Genomic DNA, 18,957 nt, shown 5'->3' on the forward strand with positions numbered 1-18,957 from the left:
CCCAGGCGCCCCTAAAATTTTTTATTTAAAGGAATACGGTACTGGGGCGCCTGGGTGGCTCAGTCAGTTGAGCCTCTAACTCTTGATTTCGGCTCAGGTCATTATCTCAGGATCCTGGAATTGAGCCCCATGTAGGGCTCCAAGCTCAGTGGGGAGTCTGCCCCTCCCCTCTACATGTGCACTCTTTCATAATAAATAAATGAATCTCTAAATAAAATCTTAAAAAATAGTACACGGGGCGCCTGGGTGGCTCAGTTGGTTAAGCCTTCGGCTCAGGTCATGATCCTGGAGTCCCGGGATCGAGTCCCGCATCGGGCTCCCTGCTCGGCAGGGAGTCTGCTTCTCCCTCTGACCCTCCCCCTCTCATGCTCTCTCTGTCTCTCTCATTCTCTCTCTCAAATAAATAAATAAAATTAAAAAAAATCTTTAAAAAAAAAAATAGTACACAAAAAAGTTGGACTCAAATGTTTATAGCATCTTTATTTGCAGCTATCGCCCAAGGGGAAGCAGCACATGTTCAGCAAAGGGCAAACAGATAAACTGTGGTCCACCTATACAGAGGATATTAAGAACAAACTATTGATAGATACATGTTGGTTGGATCTCATGTTACATGCTAAGGGAAAGAAATCAGACCCAAAATGTCGCATATTCTATGATCCAATTGTATGTAAAATCTGGAAAAGGCAGAATTATAGGGATAGAGAAAAAATTCAGTGGTTGCTAGGAACTGGAGGTGGAAGATAGGCTTGAATACAAAGAGAGATACCAGGAAGAATTGTGGAGAGTGACTGAACTATTTTTGATTGCGGTGGTGGTTATCTGCCTATGCATTTGTTACCAAAGAATGAATTTTACTGTATGTAAAGTAAATAGTTAATAAAAAAGCAAAACACAGAAATAGCCCTCATGTGCTCTCTTGTAGCAAAAGATAACAAAATACATGAACAGGAAATGCAGCCAAGATAAACAGGTAAAGGGAAAGAGATGGTAAAAGACTGAGGGGTGAACCAACTTCACTGTGCTACAAGTTTCCTGATGGAGTTAAAAATAAGTCTTTGACACGTGCAACAAGAACCTAGTAGATTGGCTTTGGAAAAACTGCTTATTTAGGTATTCAGTGTTCTCTCTTTCAGGCTTTAGAGGTTTTACAATGAGGGTAAAATGTTTTGTTTCCAAGAAAGTCTGAAACATGCATAATCTGAAAGATGCACCACCATTCTTAACACTTTGCTAGATTTACATATAAATTTCATATATGTACTTAATAGGTATATATTTGGTATTTGCTAATTATTTGTGTTCACTTACTGGACATTTAGACTGTTCCTAACTTATTCTGCACAAATAGTGCCATGATGGACAGAGTTCTTTTAGCCAAAATGTTACATACAAACTTATTCTTTAAGGTAAGTCTATAAAAGTAGATTTGGTGAGTCGAAGGGCATGTGTTTTCAGGCTTTTCAGAGACTATAGCAATTTATACTCTTAACCTCCATGTATGAGTGCCCTTAGCCCCAGCCCTCCCCCCACCAGTATTGACAGATCTAGTCAGAAAGATAAAGAATGATATTTTTGTCCCAGGGGTTTCCTGTGAATAATTCTAAGAGCCTAGACTAAAGGGAAGTAATTATTTGCTTCTGTTATAGACTCAAAATTAGTGCCCAGCATAAAGTAGGAATAGTATTAGCATGGCTGTAGGTGACAGAGGAAGAGAGAAAAGATGACTCCATTAAAAATAAAAACATTCTTTGATTGTAAACATGTGTGGGAAGAGATCTAGTAGACTACATTAGTAACTGACAGGGATCATAATGAATGGTAGAATTTGGGGTAGTTTTTATCATTTGTTTGCTTCCTGTTCTTACATAATAATCATATATTTGGTAAATAGTAAGAATTTGCTTCTTATACACCATATGTCTAGCAAATTTTTTTCTTTTAAAACAACTACCAGCTGGGTCCCCAAATCCTATGACTGCGGAAGAATGCTGGTTTCCTCTCCCTTCAGTAGCCTCTGCAACAGTTCCCCTGGCCCAGGCTTTTTGTGTGATTTCATATATTCTGCAAAAATAGAAAAGCCATTTACTTTCCTTCTGCCAAATTAGTGCTAGTTTATTTCATGTTATTCTAACGAGCGTACTTCAGGGGAATTTACCAATAGTCTTAGATTTGTGAACATAGCAGTTTCTTGCACATACAGACCTGGGGGTGCTGATGCATATGGGCCAAAGATCACACTTTGAGCACCATTGGTGTAATGATGAGGAACATGGGCAGTGGAGACAGATCCAGTTCTCCCTCCAGCTGGATTAGCTATATGATCATGGATGGGCCAGGTAACTCAACTTCTTCAGCCTTGTTTCCCCTCTGTAAAGTACAGGTACCACCTCATTAGAACCCAGTGAGGATTAGCTGAGATTGCATGTGGACATTTACATCAGGGCCGGGCACTGTGTAAGTGCTCAGTTCATGGCAGGAGCCAGAAATAATGAACCCATGTTAGTCACTGCTGCTCTGTAGCTTTCTTCCAGAAGGCTTTCATTTTACATTTCAGTAAGTTGTGCACAAATGTCAGGCTGGTGTGTGTAACATTTCTGTCAGTGGCACCGGAACGTGTCATCCCCCCTTGATGTGTCTTACAGATTGCTCCAGCTGAAGCACCAGATGCTAAAGTGAGGATGGTGATTATCACCGGGCCACCAGAGGCTCAGTTCAAGGTATGTGTTCTAGAGTGTGTGCACATGTAACAAATGAATGGATTCAAAGAATGTTAATGCTTTCTTTTCAGGAACTCCATATCCTGGCTTCTCCCTTAATAAAACTCAGTAAAAACAATCTCCCAATGGAAAATCGTAAGGCTAAGAACAGAGTAGAAACATACCCAGAGTTACCCTTCAAAAAAAACAAACAAAAAGCAGACTTTGTTTCAATTTTGAGAGTTTTGTAATGGTTGCTGGGTTTACCTATCTCCCAAAGGAGAATTTACTCAGTGCCTTCTTACTATGCGAAGGTGAGACCTTTAAGACTGACATTTACAAACTGTTCGGTTATTATGCCGTGGAAAGCTTGTTCCCCAAATTTCCCTCTTGTCCTTGAGAGGCCTTAACCTTGAATTAAAATGCCCCCCTTTCTCTTACCCTTGTATTAACTCTGAGCCCTTGTCCATAGTCTGACCACAAATCACTCTAATACTTCCAATTTTACAAGCAGAAATGGTAGGAACTCTTCTGGCATTTGTTCTGGTGTGAACCATTGTTTATATTTATTGGGGTTTGGGACCTTTGCAGCTGGAATGCCCTTCGTTGTATACTAAGAGTTGATGAAGAGCAGAGACTGGGCATCCAGGCTGCCCGTTCAAATCCCAGCTCTATCATTTATCTGCTGTGTGACCTTGGGCAAATTACTTAACCTTTCTCTGGCTACTCAGCTGTAAAATGAGGATTAGAACACCCACAAGGTTGAAACAAGGTTATAAGGTATAACGAATATATAAAGTGCTTAGAATATTCCTTGCCACATAGGAAGCACAATATAAATAAGCTGGTGGTGGTGTTCAGCAGACTCGGGGTGAATCAGACTGACTCTGCCAAATTCTCAAGCGCATACTTTCAAGTACATGATTTCTCCCATAAAACTTAGTACAAGTGTTGTAAAAATAACTACTGCATTCGAATTTAACTACTTTATCCCAAACCCATGTCTTATTCTTACCACCTGTGTAACAGGACAACTCTTGAACCTTACGTTCCCTTAGCTCTAAAATGTGGCTAGTAACAGTGCCTACTTCTCCCCAATTCCCCCCCTATTAAAATATCACTGTCATAGAGCTCTCTTTTCTATGGGCCATTTTTCAGTAAAAATCCAAAGCTTTTTTCATTTCATTTACAGGAAGAACAGGAAACAAAAGGAGGTGCTTTGAGATGTGGGTGCAGTTGGCTAGGCTCTAACTCAGGTGAAGAAATTTAGTCTCTCACACCAGCCTTCTGGTCCAGGCAGTTGAAGTCCTAACTCAGAAATGTTGCAAACTGTTTCCTATCCCAAACCTACAGGATCAGTCACTTTTAGTTTGAAATCTTAAAAGATAAACATAGACATCAATTACTGTGTTTCTTCTTGGTGCTGATCTCTTTTTTATAAATGGAACTATCTTATAATTCCTATAATTGTATGCTGGGAAACTCGGTTTGTTTCCCTGTATCCTTCAATGCCCATGTGGTATGGTATAGTCATCTTAAATGGAATATTTAAGAAAAGCTGTAATGCTTAAATATTTATGTGATCAGTGATAATTACAAGTGAATTATTTTAGAGATCTAAGGAGTGGTAAACCTCCTATCCCATATTTTTTCTGATGAATTCGAGAGCTTTTGTTTTGAAAGAGAGATGTATATCCCTATGTCCTTTGACTGTGTTAATACCTAGATCTGTGGCCTGAGACTTTGAAAATGAATGGAATATAGGGTACCAAGATGGATTTTGTTTTTTCTGTAACCCCCTCTAATGAGCTTATTTCTGCACCAATGAAAATGTAAAATGTGTTGGGTACTTTTGTTTTTATGATTTACCCTGGTAGCTTGTCAGATTAAACCAACTCTGACTTCTTTATCCTTTGGTATATACTAGAGCAAATTAATGGCTGTACATAATAGAAGTTTAAGTATAATGTCTCATTGTATGCAGTAGGTATCAGGATGTGTTGACTGTAAGTATCATAAGTGCGTGTCAACCTGATTTTGTCGCTTTATTCAAAGTAGAAGCCACTCGGCTAAGATGAAGAAACCCTTCGATAGAAAATATCCTTTCAGCAGGTGTGAGCCTGCCACAGCTGCCTCTGCAGTTCTTTCCCATCTCTTAGCCTCAAGAAAAACGCAATTACTTTCTTACTGAAAGCAGGAAAGATTTTACCTTTTACAGTCTGAGGGCAAATGGCCATTTGCCCACAAAAATGATTTATTTTTAGTTAGGCCGAGTACTAGTTGGCTTTAATTCTTTTTGTTCAAAGAACAAATCGTATTCTTTGGTCAGTCATTCAGTTGCCACCTCTGTGGTGCCTGGTTGTTACTGTGAACCTTCCTAACTTTGCCTCTTAAGCCATCTGCAACAGTCTGTCCCCTGCAGATGTCCCTACCAAGAGCCATTCCAGTGGATTTGGGCCATCTCTGAAGTTAATGGACCTTCATGAATGACACTGATAGAATATGTTCTCATCTGTAGGCTCAGGGAAGAATTTATGGAAAAATTAAAGAAGAAAACTTTGTTAGTCCTAAAGAAGAGGTGAAACTTGAAGCTCATATCAGAGTGCCGTCCTTTGCTGCTGGCAGAGTTATTGGAAAAGGAGGCAAAACGGCAAGTACTTCAGCAAAACCTGTGCAGTGGTATGAAAGGGAAAGCGTTGAAAGGTACTTAGGAGTTCCAAGTCCCTGAATTTGGGCTAACTTATAAAAAGCAGGATCATCTGGGCCAAGGTTTGGAGAAGACTGCCTTCTGTTCTTCCTGAGTGTTGGTGTCAGCACTAGTCGAAGTAATGCCTTGCTTCCAGCCCACTTTGTGTGGGAGGACTCTCATGTACAAGGGGCATTTAGCGTTTTTGGTTGACGTAACTTCAGCTTTTGATTTTTGCACACTTGATGGAAAGAAAACTTTTTAAAATGTCATCTACCTTTATAACCTACCTCTGTAACAAAAAAGCAAATGGTTGCCAGTTTCTCTTTAGCACATATAACTTCTAAGGTGTTTTCAAAGCTATAATTTTGAAGTAATTGAGTGCATCCACTTTGGAATCAGACTTTCAGGGATTCAGTCTCGTTCTGCCACTCACTTGTGTAATGGGTCAAATCAATTTTTTTGGCTAAGTCTTAGTTTACTATCATCTTGAAATGGGCACAGTACTGATAACCTGATAGAATTATCGGTGGTTTAGATGAAATTTGTAAAGCCACAGTTTAGTGTTTGGCACATAGTAAGTGCTCAGCAAATGGTAATTTTTTTAAAACCTCAATTTAACATGATCTGTGTTTATCTTGTTCAGGTGAATGAGCTCCAGAATTTGTCAAGTGCAGAAGTAGTTGTCCCTCGTGACCAGACACCTGATGAGAATGACCAAGTGGTTGTGAAAATAACTGGTCACTTCTATGCTTGCCAGGCAAGTGGGCTCTAATGTGATAAGCAAGCTCTTTTGCTTCTTTCCCAAATGGAAGCAATTCTCCTGTGGGTGTGCCCCCACCCCATTATCAATCTTCAACGTTGTTTGGTGCTTAACACACTTAATCCCTTTTTAGCAGGTAATTTCAGACTACTAGGAAACTAAACTAGTATGTATCTTTAACCTTCAAATCTGGAGTTGTTGAAATGGAAGAGTAAAATCACTTTTAGTAACCTTTGATTAGGTAGAAATTTCAAATCTCTCTCCTTTTGCAGGTTGCCCAGAGAAAAATTCAGGAAATTTTGACTCAGGTAAAACAGCACCAACAGCAGAAAGCTCTGCAAAGTGGACCACCTCAGTCAAGACGGAAGTAAAGGCTCAGGAAACAGCCCACCACAGAGGCAGATGCCAAACCAAAGACAGATTGCTTAACCAACAGACGGGCGCTGAACCCCTAATATCCAGAATTACATGCACAAGTTTTTACCTAGCCAGTTGTTTCTGAGGACCAGGCAACTTTTGAACTCCTGTCTCTGTGAGAATGTATACTTTATGCTCTCTGAAATGTATGACACCCAGCTTTAAAAAAATAAATAAGTGGGGGGAGGGAGGGAAACAGAGGAGCTCTGCACTTCCCTTTTGTTGTATTCTCGGTGTAACAAATATTCTAATTTTTCTTAATATACCCCCCTAATGCCAGAAATCGGCTTAATGATGCAGTCACTAAATTCATAAAATATAGATTGCTCCCAAGTCCAATTGTTAAAATTGGATCAGAATGCAATGATTACAGGAACTTAAGCTATTAGCATAGAAAAACTGTTCTCAGTTTTATTTTTATCTAACACTAACATGAATAACCTAAGGGAAGTGCTGAATGGTGTTGGCAGGGGTATTAAACGTGCATTTTTACTCAACTACCTCAGGTATTCAGTAATGCAATGAAAGCAAATTGTTTTTGTTTTTTTTTTTTTTTGGAAAATTTTATATACTTTATAAAGATAAAAGTCCAACAGTTTTTTAAAAAACTTTAATTAGCTAACAGGAAAATAACAGAAAAATTTTACTTCTGGCTGGTGACCGTAAAGCTGGAAAATTAATTTCAGGTTTTTTGAGGCTTTTGACACCATTAGTTGGAAAGTCCAATAAATGTTCAGTGATATGGAGCAGTGCCTATATTTGGAGAGCAGCAATACCATTTAGTTTTTCGTTTATGGTAGGGAACTCTTTTGATGGTACTAACAGAGCAAAGTGGTTGCAGGAGGTTTTGGAACGGCTAGTTTAAATGGCTTCAGGAGACTTCAGTTTTTTTGTTTGGGTACGTGATTAAATGCATAAAAATGCTTTGTGCTTTAGACTATCACTACCTAAAGTGCATCAATGAAGAGATGCAGCCCCTGTGGACTCTGGCAAAAAGCAAGCTTCAGCTTGTCATACGGGATGCTTAGTTTGCCAACACGCTTCAGACCATGAGCAGACCCCGACAGAACTGCTTTGTGAAGACCAATGGGGTACTCAGACGGTGGGACAGTGTTTAAGGGCAGTATCAAGGCTACATCTCCATGCGCCAGGCACTGTCATGAGCCTCACTAAGCTATTTTGAAGGTTTTTAAACAATGATCGATCAAGAAAAATATAAGGCCACCTAAAATATTACATAAAATGCAGCAGGATTTCTGTATTCTCTGCAACCAATTATTTGAAAAGTCAAAAAGTAGAGGATACCAGAAAACAATATTTGGAATATAATCTGACTGTGAGAACACATCTGACCTTTGATACAGGATACTGAATTCATGTGCCCATTCCTTAACTTGATGGCAGAGCCTAGTATGTACAATTATGTGGGTGTGGGTGGTCTCCAAGGCCACAGTGCTCTCAGAATTGTTTGTTGCTTTTGTTCATTGAATAATCAGTCATCATTATCACACTGATCTGAAGGGCATATATAATAAGCCTTTGAAAAATATGGGCTCCTTTGTATTTCAAGATGAATTTCTACAGACTAGATAACGTTTTTCTGAAGATCACTGTTATCAATTAAACATTTTGAAAATGACTTGAAATGTTTTCCTAAATGTTTTCAGAAAACCAGTTTATTTTGTAGTTTTAGCCAAAAAGTGCCCTTTGTCACACAATTCACGTAGCATTCATAATTTTTTCATATAATGAATTGCAAAAATAAAATCATAGACTGGCTTTCTGGTTGGATTTCAGGTGAGATGTGCTTAGGCCAGAGCTCTTCCTCAGTGTTTAATTTTTCCCATGTTTGTTGTTTTTTTTATATATATATATATACACAGATAGGTGCTGCATTTATATCTGCTGGTTTAAAATTCTATCATATTTCACTTCTAGCCTTTAGCAAATCATGTTTTACCTTTAATTAAGCAATGGTAATGGAGTATCTAATTCTGTAATTGAGTTTTGTACTCACCGCACATGGATCATTCCTCATCTGTAATGTGCCCCAAATGCAGCTTCGTTTTCCAGATACCTTGATGCAGAATAAAGTTTTTCATCAGTAGGTGCAGCCTGGTGTATGGTATGTTTTATTTCTGGTTTTTCGAAAAAATGTCAATGTTCAAATTTAATCAAGCTATAAACTCAGATTTTTAGTAATACTACGTCAGTCTCAATTTACCACTAGATATTGGTGCTTACTGTATTCTCTTCATTCCATAGTACTTACTGTGGATCTTGATACTGCTGGTGCCTATGAAGTAAGAACTGTAAGTTTAAAGTAATAAGACCAATGGGGTGGTTATATTTTTTGCTTTATTTAAAAAAAAAAATGGCTGTTCCAGAATAAGATTTACACTTAGGCAAAATCAAACTGTGGGCAGAGTACAGGGGCCGATGTTAACTCTGGGAAATCCTGCTGGGATCTCAGGAATAAAAACAATATATTAAAATTTTAGTTTAAATGTACTGATTCTTGGTGTGACAATCAGCTCACTTACCTACAATTTCCACATTCATTTATTTAGCATGAGTGCCCACAGATAAGGCTTGTTTTGACAACAACCTGACCAATCATCAGGTGGAGTTTCAGAGCTGTATTTTTAAGAAGTAACTAACTCAATCCAACTCTTGATAATGACTAAAACAATTCATATCATTTTATTCTCATTTGAACTCCACTGGAGTCAGGGATGATGTGTCCTCTTCTATTCCAAGAATGAAGTCTTCAGGTAAAGTCTCAGATGCTATCTGTGCTAACTGGTCATCATAAGAACGTAGGGTCCATAATTTCTCTAATTCATAGGTTTCTCTGGTTTCTGGAAGCATCAAGTGAATCACCATGCTGCCTATCAATCAAGGACAGATAAGAGTTAAAAATAAAGCAGTTCATTAGCTTTTATTTTTGTGCTCTCACAAACCTCTGTGATAGAACAGTGGTTGTCAAAGTATGGACCCCAGATTAGGATTACCTGGGGATTTAATAGAAATGCAAATTATGGATACCTTTCCTACAAAAATACCATAGAAATGACATTCTGCTTTTCTAAGTGCATCATACAGGAGGTACATGAGAGCAGTATGTAACATTCCTGGTGATGTTAACTTCACTCTCCATGGGTATCACATTTCTGCATATCCTATGAGCAAAGCATGGACTGCCTTTTGTTCTAGACTATCTTTTCAAGGATGACCGTGTAGTGAACAGTCTCAGAGGCCATCTCCCTCCGGAGCAAAGGACAGGTTTACTTATAGCAGGGGTTCTCAGGACATTTTTGATTTTCACAAATGGGGCTGGAGAAGAGAAGGGAGACTGCTAAACATCCTACAATGCACAGGCTATATCTCCCCACTCCCACCTGAATCACGTGGTCCTCAGCCTTAGCAGAAAAAGTGTCTTCCACCATAGCAAGTGTGGGTCTGTTTCCTGCCCATTATAAACAGGGTTCCTCTCAGAACTTTGTCTGCAGCTGTCATCTGGCCCTGTGTTTCTCTATTAGAAACGGGGGCTCAGGGAAGCTGGTGAGGAAAAAAAATGCTGCTACTGTTACTGTGATGAGTAATAAAACTGTCCTTCATCTCTAACCCAGGAATAGCTTGGAGTCTTTGACTAATACCCATGAAACTGGGCAGCTAACTTGTTATAAAATCTCAGACCCTTCACAGTTCTTAACAATTACTGTTTTTTCCTTTTTAATAAGGATCTTGTGGGGGAAATACTCTGAAACTATGTATATATTAATACCCAAATTTATTAAGTCTTTTCAAAATTCCAGTCCTCTGCTCTTATCCTTCTCATTACCTGGAATGCCCTTTAACCTTCACCTCATCAGAGTCATTCTGGGCCAATGTTATGTACACCCCAAGCCTTCTACCACCACTGTGGGACCTCTCCCATCTCTACCATGTTATCCACTCTGCTCTCCACCATCTTTCTGACCTGCATGGCTAGTTATATACATATCACATTAGGTGAGGATTTCACATGCTAGTAAGACCTCTTGGGTTATAATTAAAACTTACTGTAAACAAATAATAAAAATTTCACATGAAAAAAAGCAATCTGAATCTCAAATCCTTTTGCAGCTGAAAATAGTTCAAGATTAGGACAAAACAAATATTTATCTGTAAAATATGTCAAAATAACTTACCAAAGTCCACGCAGAGCCAGTCATCAGTGTCCTTCCCTTCAATCTTAACATGAGGCTCACTTTTACATTTCAGGTATTTATACTGAAAAAAGCCAGATTATATATTAGCGGGGGGAGGGTAGAGGAAGTCTCTGTTCTCACTGAGGATGGTCTGTGGGGGTATTTTTCTTGATCTTAAGAGGAATGAGCAGGCTAGTTCTCAAATTAACTACACCCCATAATAAATAAGTTGAGGACACTATTCCCCCCCCCCCCCAAATCCTACCTACCTCCTGTCCTCTCTCTACTGAATCCTCCTGCCCAAACCCTTCTGAAAGGGCCATCCTACTCATATCTACCAAGGTGTCTCTGAGGCAGGGAGGACCAAGCTCTAACATCTGGTCCTCATGTACATCAACCACCTTCAGGACAATGTTCATGGGATTTTATCATCCCATGTCTCTATTCCCAACAGGTCTTATAAATGGTCCAAAACAACAGATATACTAGTATCAGACAAATAGACTTTAAGTCAAAAACTATTACAAGAGACAAAGAAGGATACTAATACAATGATAAGAGGGTCAAATACCCCAGATGATATAATGATTATAAACCTATGCACCAAAAATCAGAACTCCTAAACATATGGAAACAAACATTGACAGAACTGAAGGGAGAAACAGATGACAACACAACAATATAGAAGACTTAATACTTCATTTTCAATAATGGATAAAAAAACCAGACAAGATCAGTAAGGAAATAGATGACTTGAACAACACTACAGGCTAAATGGAGCTAACAGACATTAATAGAACATTCCACCCAAAAGCAGAATACACATTTTCCTAAAGTGCACATGTAACATTCTCTAGGAAAGATCATATGCAGGCTACAAAACAACTCTCAATAAATTTAAAAAGACTGCAATTGCAAAGTATATTTTCTGATCACAATGAAATGAAACTAGAAATGAACAGAAGGAAAACCAAAAAGCCATAAAAACAATGAGTCGAAGATATCACAAGGGAAATCAGAAAATATCTTGAGACAAATGAGATTAAATTACAACATACCAAAACTTAATGGGATACAGAGCAAGTAGTGTTAAGAGGGAAATTTATAGTTATAAATGCTTCCATGAAAAAAATAAGTTCCCAAATCAACAACCTAAATTTACACCTTAGAGAACTAGGAAATGAGGAACAAATTAAAGCTGGTAGAAGGAAGGAAACAAAGATTAGAGAAAACCAAAACTGATAAAAATCCATGAAACCAAGATTTGGGCCTTGAAAAAGATAAACAAAACTGACAAATCTTTAGCTAGGCTGACTAAGAGAAAACAGAAGACCCGAATAACTAAAATGAGAAATAAGCGAGGGGACATGGCTTCTTAAAAAAAGCATTATGAGTGCTATGAACAACTACACATCAGCAAACTGGATAATTTAGACAAAATGGACAAATTCCTACAAACACACAACTTACCAAGATTGAACTGGGATGAAATTGAAACCCTCCAAACACTATTATATCTCAATTAAAAAAGAAAGAAAGAAAAAAAGAAAAGAAAAAAACAATCTCCCAACAAAGAAAAGCCCTGACCAGATGGTTTCACTGGTGAATTCTACCATTTAAACAAAAGCTAACACAAATTCTTCTCAAACTCTTCCAAAAAATTGAAAAGGCAACACTTCATAACTCATTCTATGAAACTACCATTACCATGAAACCAAGGCCAAAAGACACTACAAAAAAGAAAAAAGAAAACTACAGACCAATATCCTTGATGAACACTGATGCAAAAATCCTCAATAAATTACTAGCAAGCCCAATTCAACAGCATATTAAGAGGATTATATGCCATGACTGAGTGGGATTTATTCCTGGAATGGAAGGATGGTTCCACATGAAAATCAATCAATATTATTAATAAACCACATCAACAAAATGAAAAACAAAAGCCACAGGATCATCTCAAATTTATGCAGAAAAGTATTTTACAAAATTCAACACCCTTTCATGATAAAAATACTCAACAAACTAAAAGATGAAAAGATAAAACATAAAACTCAAGATAATAAAGGTCATACATGAAAAGCCTACAGCTATTATCCTACTCAATGGTGAAAGATTGAAAGTTTTTCCTCTAAGGTCAGGAACAAGCCAAGAATGCCCACTTTTGCCACTTCTATTCAACACAGTGCTGGAAGTTCTGGCCAGAGAAATTAGAGCAAGGGAGGGGGGAAAAAAAAAAAAGGTAACCAAATTGGAAAGGAAATAATAAAATTATCATGGTTTACAGACAACATGACTTATATGTATAAAACCCCAAGGATTCCACAAAAATCACATGTTAAAATAAATGAATTCAGCAAAGTTGTAGGATACAAAATTAACATGCCCAATCAGCTGTGTTTCTATACACTACCTAATCAACAACCCGAAAAGGAAATTAACAATTTCATTTACAATGGAATCATAAAGAATAAAATACTTACCAATAAATTTAACCATGGAGACAAAAGACTTGTACACTGAAAACTACAAGATGTTGCTAAAGAAATTAAAGATGACATCAACAAACAGACACTCCATTCATGGACTGGAAAACCTAATATTGTTAAAATGTCAGTACTACCCAAAGCTAATTCAATGCAATCCCTACCAAAATCCCAGTGACTTTTTTTTTTTTTTGCAAAAGTAGAAAATTCCATCCTAAAATTTTATGTAATCTAAAAGGACCCCAAATAGCCAAAAACAATTTTGAAAAGTTAGAACACAGTTGGAGCTCTCAACTTACTGATTTCAAAACTAACTACAAAGCTTTCATAATCAAAACAGTGAGCAAGCAGGACACCTGGGTGGCTCAGTCAGTTAAGCATCCAACTCTTGGTTTCAGCTCAGGTCATGATCTCAGAGTCGCAAGACTGTGCCACGTGACAGCCCATGCACTCAGCGCAGAGACGGCTTGAGATCCCCTCTGCCCACCCACCCACCTGTGTACTCTCTCAAATAAATAAAAATCTTTTTAAAAAGGTGGGGCACCTGGGTGGCTCAGTAGGTTAAGCATCTGCTTTAGGCTCAAATCATGATCCAGGGATCCTGGGATCAAGCCCCACCTCAGGCTCCCTGCTCAGTGAGGAGCCTGCTTCTCCCTCTGCCCCACCCCCCTCTGCTTGTGCTCTAATAAATAAATAAAATCTTAAAAACAAAACCAGTGAGCAAGGGACACCAGTGGAATAAAAGAAAGAGCCCATACAATCAAACGATTTTCAACAGGGGTGCCAAGTTCATTCAATGGGAAAAGGGCAGTCCTTTCAACAAATGGAGCAGGGAAAACTACACATCTCTGTGCAAGACAACAAAGTTGGACCTGTACTTTACACCATCTACAAAAGAAAACTTAAAACCAATCAAAGACTAAACATATGACCTAAAACTTTTAGCAGAAAACACAGGGGAAAGGCTTCCTGACACATGACACTGAATTTGGCAATGACTGCTTGGATAGGACACCAAAGGCACAGGCCCAACAACAGATAAACTGGACTTTATCAAAATTAAAAGCTTTTGTGCATCCAAGGACACTACCAATAGTAAGACAACCTAAAGAATGAAAGAAAATATTTGTAATTCACATACTTGTTTTGGGATTAATATCCAGAATATATACAGAACTCCTACAACTTCACAACAAAAAAACCCAACGTGATTAAAACATAGACAAAAGACTTCATTAGGCTTTTTCCCAAAGACATACAAATGGCCAGTAACACGTAAGAGGATGCTCAACATCACTAATCATCAGGGAAGTGCAAATCAAAACCACAATGAGATGCCACTTCCACCCATTAGGATTACTGTGATCAAAAACCCAGAAAATAAGAAGTGTTGGCAAAGATACAGAGAAACTGGAAGCCTTGTGAACTGCTGGTGGGAATGTAAAGTGGTGCGGCCAGTAAGGAAAAGAGCATGGTAGTTCCTCAAAAAATTAAAAGCAGAATTACCATGATCCAGCAATTCCAATCCTAAAATTAAAAGCAGGGACACGAATAGACATTTCTACATTCACGTTTATAGCAGCAATATTCACAATCTCCAAAAGGCGGAAGCAACCCAAATGAAAATCAAATGGATGAATTGATAAAATGTGATCTATACATACAATAAAATGCTCAGCCTTCAAAAGATGAAATTCTGACACAAGCCACAACATGGATGAACCCTGAAAACATTATGCTAAGTGAAATAAGCCAGTCATAAATGATAAATAGGGTATGATTCTACTCACATGAGGTACTTAAGAGTAGTTGAATTCAGAGAGACAAAGCAGAATGGTGGTTGCCAGGATTGAGAGGGAGAATGGAAAATTACTGTTCAATGTGTACAGAGTTTCAGTTTTGCAAGATGAAAAACATTCTGGAGATGGATGGTGGTAAATGACTGCACAATGATGTGAATGTAACTAATGCCACTTAACTGCACACTTTAAAAAATGGTAAAATGGTTAAAATGTAAAACCTCTCATTCCTTTTATATCTCCAAGTGCAATGGTCACTTCTAAGTCTTCATCTTACTCTGTCCCACTAGAACATCTAACAGAGATCCTGGGACCCTGTCTTATAACTCTTATAACTCTATGCCCTCTTGGTTCTCCTTCTGTCTCTCCAACTACTTTTTGGAATCTTCCTTTGCTTTGCAATATTGCACCAGGGTTCTGTTTTCAGTCCCCTTCTTGTTTTACCACCCTTCTCTAGGCAAATCTAACTTTGTTTTGGTCTTAACCGTCTGACTAATTTTCTACTAGCTGAGAGAGTTTATACTCCCCTTTAGAGTGTTACCAGAATCAGCTAAAGGCCTCCCAAGTATATTCCTCACTCTGATTCCTAGTCAGTCTAATTAGAAAATGAACTGCCTTCCCTTTCCTCAACTAGACCTATGAATTTGGAGGGTGAGGACTAGATCTTTTCCATCCTTGCAATACCCAGCACAGTGCTTGGAAACACTGGACACATTCAAACATTTGAATTAAACTACAGGCCAACACGGTCCAATAGAACTTTTGGCAATTATGGAAACGTTTTATAGTTGTGCTGTACAATATGGTAGCCATTAGCCACATGTGGCCACTCAGTACCTGAAATATGGCTAGTACAACTGTAGAACTGAATTTTTATTTTATAATTAGTCACATGTGGCTAGTGGCTACCACAATGAACAGTGCTGCTCTAGAAATTCCTTTGGGTTATACTGTCTTCTAGCCTGCCTCAAATTATTTATTTTTATATTTTTAATTAATTAATTAATTCATTCAATGACCACAAGAGACAGAATTAGAAATATCCTGACTCATCTGTCCCCATAACTTTCACTATCAACGAACATCAAACACTCACGCAAATACTGAGAATCTGGGCTTCTTACATCACCTCATGATGGATGTACTTTTTAAGTGCTGCTCCTCAGCATGATGCACTGACACTCTTCTATTAAGTTAATGATTCCAAAGAGAAAAGAAAGCATCCTACCATTTTCACAATGTAGTGGGCCATCGCGTGCAAGTGTCGGGTGGAAGTTCCGCTACCAATCACAAAGTAATCTGTATATTTCAATTCTGGAGGAACCGTGATCACACAAATGTCTCTTGCATTTTCTTGCCTCAGAAGTGAAACCAGCATATCGATGTCAAACTTGGGACCGGTATGATCTGAAATGCACAAGGATTCACTTGTGTCAGGTGGCCAAGCAGAAGATTCTGTATGCATCCAGCTGCAGCAGCTAACAATGAAACTGCTCCTCCATGAGGGTGTTTAGATCTAAAATGTTTTGAAAGACAGCAGCGTCCAGGCCTCCTGGAAGCTAAACCTGGGCAGTGATTTCATACAGCATCACTCAACTTTTATGGGAAGAGTGAATGTTCAGGTTACACAGAACCACCATACATCCTTTGCTATTACCACATGCAAGTAAAACCATACATCCACAACAAATGGCTTTCTGTTTACTAATACTTGAGGAAATGAGCGACACACCTCCAACATGCACAGAACTACAACTGTGACCTGAAAAGGCTCTTAGTTAGTATCTGGTCCACAATCTTAACACTTGAGAGATGAAGAAAATTAGGCCTAGCAGAATAAATGAGTAGGCCCCAAGCCAACCTTGGGGAGAGCTAAAACTTTAACAGTGAGAGCTAAACTTTAACAGTGATTTTCATTTTGAATCCTCAAGGTTTTCTTATAAAGCCATTTGGGTTATGTAGCAACTGTTACCTGTGAAAACTTACCTTTCTTTTTTCTGTAGAGATTTGCATATTCTGTTCTTTACCTTGGGAGTATTAGAACCTGTAAACTGTAGCTCTCTTACGTTCTAAAACTGATTGCCAACAACCCGGTGGCTAAGTCCACTAAGACCTCTCCCTCTCACACCCCAACCTTTCACAGATGAGATCTGTTTACAATCTCTCAAATTTCTAAAAACTTGCAATAATCAGAGGACCTTCAATTGGCCCCATCTCCTATTAGCGCTTATTATGCATCTCTTGGACTCCAGCCCTAGCTCTTCCTCAGAATCCTCACACCCTCACACTTTTGCCAAGTCCACTTCTCGGGACTCTAGGAAGAGTATGAAGGGAGCTGAGGACAGTGAGGCTGTGATGCCAAGGGTCCGATGCGGCCATTCGGACGTCTGGGGTTTTGGAGACGTCAGTTTCTCTCTTGGCCCGTTAAACGCAAAGTTGGTGCCAACATCTTTGAAGTCCCTTCCAGCTCTTGAGCTGTAGGAGCTTTGTGACTCCAAGAGAAAATGCGTAAATAGGGGAACTGAGAGGCTCCTCGACAGAGACCTGGCTCCCGGCTGCCCGGAGGGGTCGCCGCCGCCGCCGCCCTCCTCCAGGCCCGTACCTGCAGTGCCTGACTCCGGGCGCCCCCGACCGGCTGCCCCCTCCGCCCGCTCCTCCAGGCCCGGTCCGCCGTGCAGGCCGCGCGCGCGGTCCGGGGTCAGGCAGGCCCGGCCCAGCGCCGGTTCCGCCTTAAGCCGCCCCGCGGCCAGCAGCCCAAGCCGCGGCCCGGAGCCCACCGAGGGCCCCGCTCCCGCGGATAGAGCCCTACGCCACAGCAGCGACGCAAGCTGCCGCGCCACACAGCCTCCAGAGCCCATCGGCTTCGGCGAGCGACGACTCACGGGGCGGGCCTTAATGGAGCCCGAGCAGGTCGGCTTTCCATTGGCCAGGCCAATGCGTCAAGGCCTAGAAAATTGACGTAAGGGGCGTGGGCGGGGCCCGAGCCCGGAGGTGGGCGGAGTCTGAAGGCCTGTGGGCCGGGCGGTGACCCGGAAGGGCTGATTTGGGTTGAGGTTCTGTAGGAGACGGGGGGGGCTGGTATTTGACTGCCCACCCCTCGCTTTGCTCTGCGTCGTGGTGCAGTGCGCTAAGGTGTTCACTCTCTTCTCTAAATGTCTTCCTCCACTGGAATGAAAACTGCACGAAAGCAGTTTGGTTTGTTTTGAACTGGTCTCCACAGAACCTAAAAGAGCTGGTACTGAATGTATGGAAGTTGCTGCTGTTGATTATGATCAGGGATAGAAGCAAAAAAATGTTCACCTTTAGCCCAAAGGGCTGACTTATAGCCTGCATAGTTCTGATAAGGATCAAATAGTACTGGTTGCTACATTCTTAAAGGGTCTCATCACTGCCTATACTTCTCACCAATAGTTAATATCTAGCTGAATGATAAGCACCGAAGAAATCTTGTGAAAGTAGTTTTATGAGTAGAAGAAGTTCGAAGAAGATATTTAGGATCGAATACTCCCCGCACGTCCCCTCCCTCCCCTCCCCCTTGAGCATTATGCGTTTAAGGACCAGCTTCATACAGCAAAACGGCCGCTCTTTCTACCCCCGAGTCCTGTCCCCGTGCTACTTAAATAAGCTTAGTAAGTTGCACTGTAAAATGTCTCAAGAGTTCTTTCTTGGCCATTATGCTTATAAATCCTGCAATAATTACTGGAATTAGGACATGAAATTTCCTACTCATTGCCTATTACCAAGAAGATTATCAAGATTCCCTTGCAAATTTGAAATCCCATGAAGAAAATCTGTTATTCTGAGCCAGGGTGGGGTGGGTTGGGAGGCAGAGGTGTAAAGGACCATTTGGAAAACTTTCTTCGTGTACACTCTCTGTATGGTGTTGTTCAGGCCAAGAGCCTGCATTGTGGGGC

The 18,957-nt window shown here is 39.8% G+C and overlaps 2 protein-coding genes across 4 annotated transcripts in view; one reads left to right on the forward strand and one right to left on the reverse strand.

Moving 5' to 3' along the window:
• IGF2BP3 (insulin like growth factor 2 mRNA binding protein 3) overlaps positions 1-7,125 on the forward strand; it is a 153,062-nt gene extending 145,937 nt beyond the window's left edge. Inside the window, exons 12-15 of the mRNA XM_032401939.1 lie at positions 2,646-2,720; positions 5,218-5,349; positions 6,032-6,145; positions 6,421-7,125. Of these exons, the coding sequence (XP_032257830.1) occupies positions 2,646-2,720; positions 5,218-5,349; positions 6,032-6,145; positions 6,421-6,519 (420 nt within the window). The 3' untranslated portion in view covers positions 6,520-7,125. The remainder of the gene's footprint in view (positions 1-2,645; positions 2,721-5,217; positions 5,350-6,031; positions 6,146-6,420) is intronic.
• MALSU1 (mitochondrial assembly of ribosomal large subunit 1) lies at positions 466-17,920 on the reverse strand. 3 transcript variants are annotated; one of them, XR_004299056.1, is made up of 6 exons: positions 17,646-17,920; positions 16,272-16,450; positions 10,759-10,840; positions 8,583-9,456; positions 2,206-2,370; positions 466-2,064 (listed from the first exon to the last, which is right to left on the reverse strand). XR_004299056.1 is itself a non-coding variant. In XM_032401940.1 (4 exons), exons 1-4 carry the CDS (start codon positions 17,899-17,901, stop codon positions 9,275-9,277), a joined length of 699 nt encoding a protein of 232 aa, XP_032257831.1. In that variant the 5' UTR covers positions 17,902-17,920; the 3' UTR covers positions 7,166-9,274. The 3 variants fall into 3 exon arrangements, 1 of the variants encoding a protein (XP_032257831.1); XR_004299055.1 differs by having other exon boundaries at positions 466-2,370; XM_032401940.1 differs by lacking the exons at positions 466-2,064; positions 2,206-2,370 and having other exon boundaries at positions 7,166-9,456.
• Between the last annotated feature and the right edge of the window lie 1,037 nt (positions 17,921-18,957).

Source organism: Phoca vitulina, unplaced genomic scaffold, assembly GCF_004348235.1.
Source record: "Phoca vitulina isolate PV1807 unplaced genomic scaffold, GSC_HSeal_1.0 scaffold4, whole genome shotgun sequence".
NCBI lineage: Eukaryota > Metazoa > Chordata > Mammalia > Carnivora > Phocidae > Phoca > Phoca vitulina.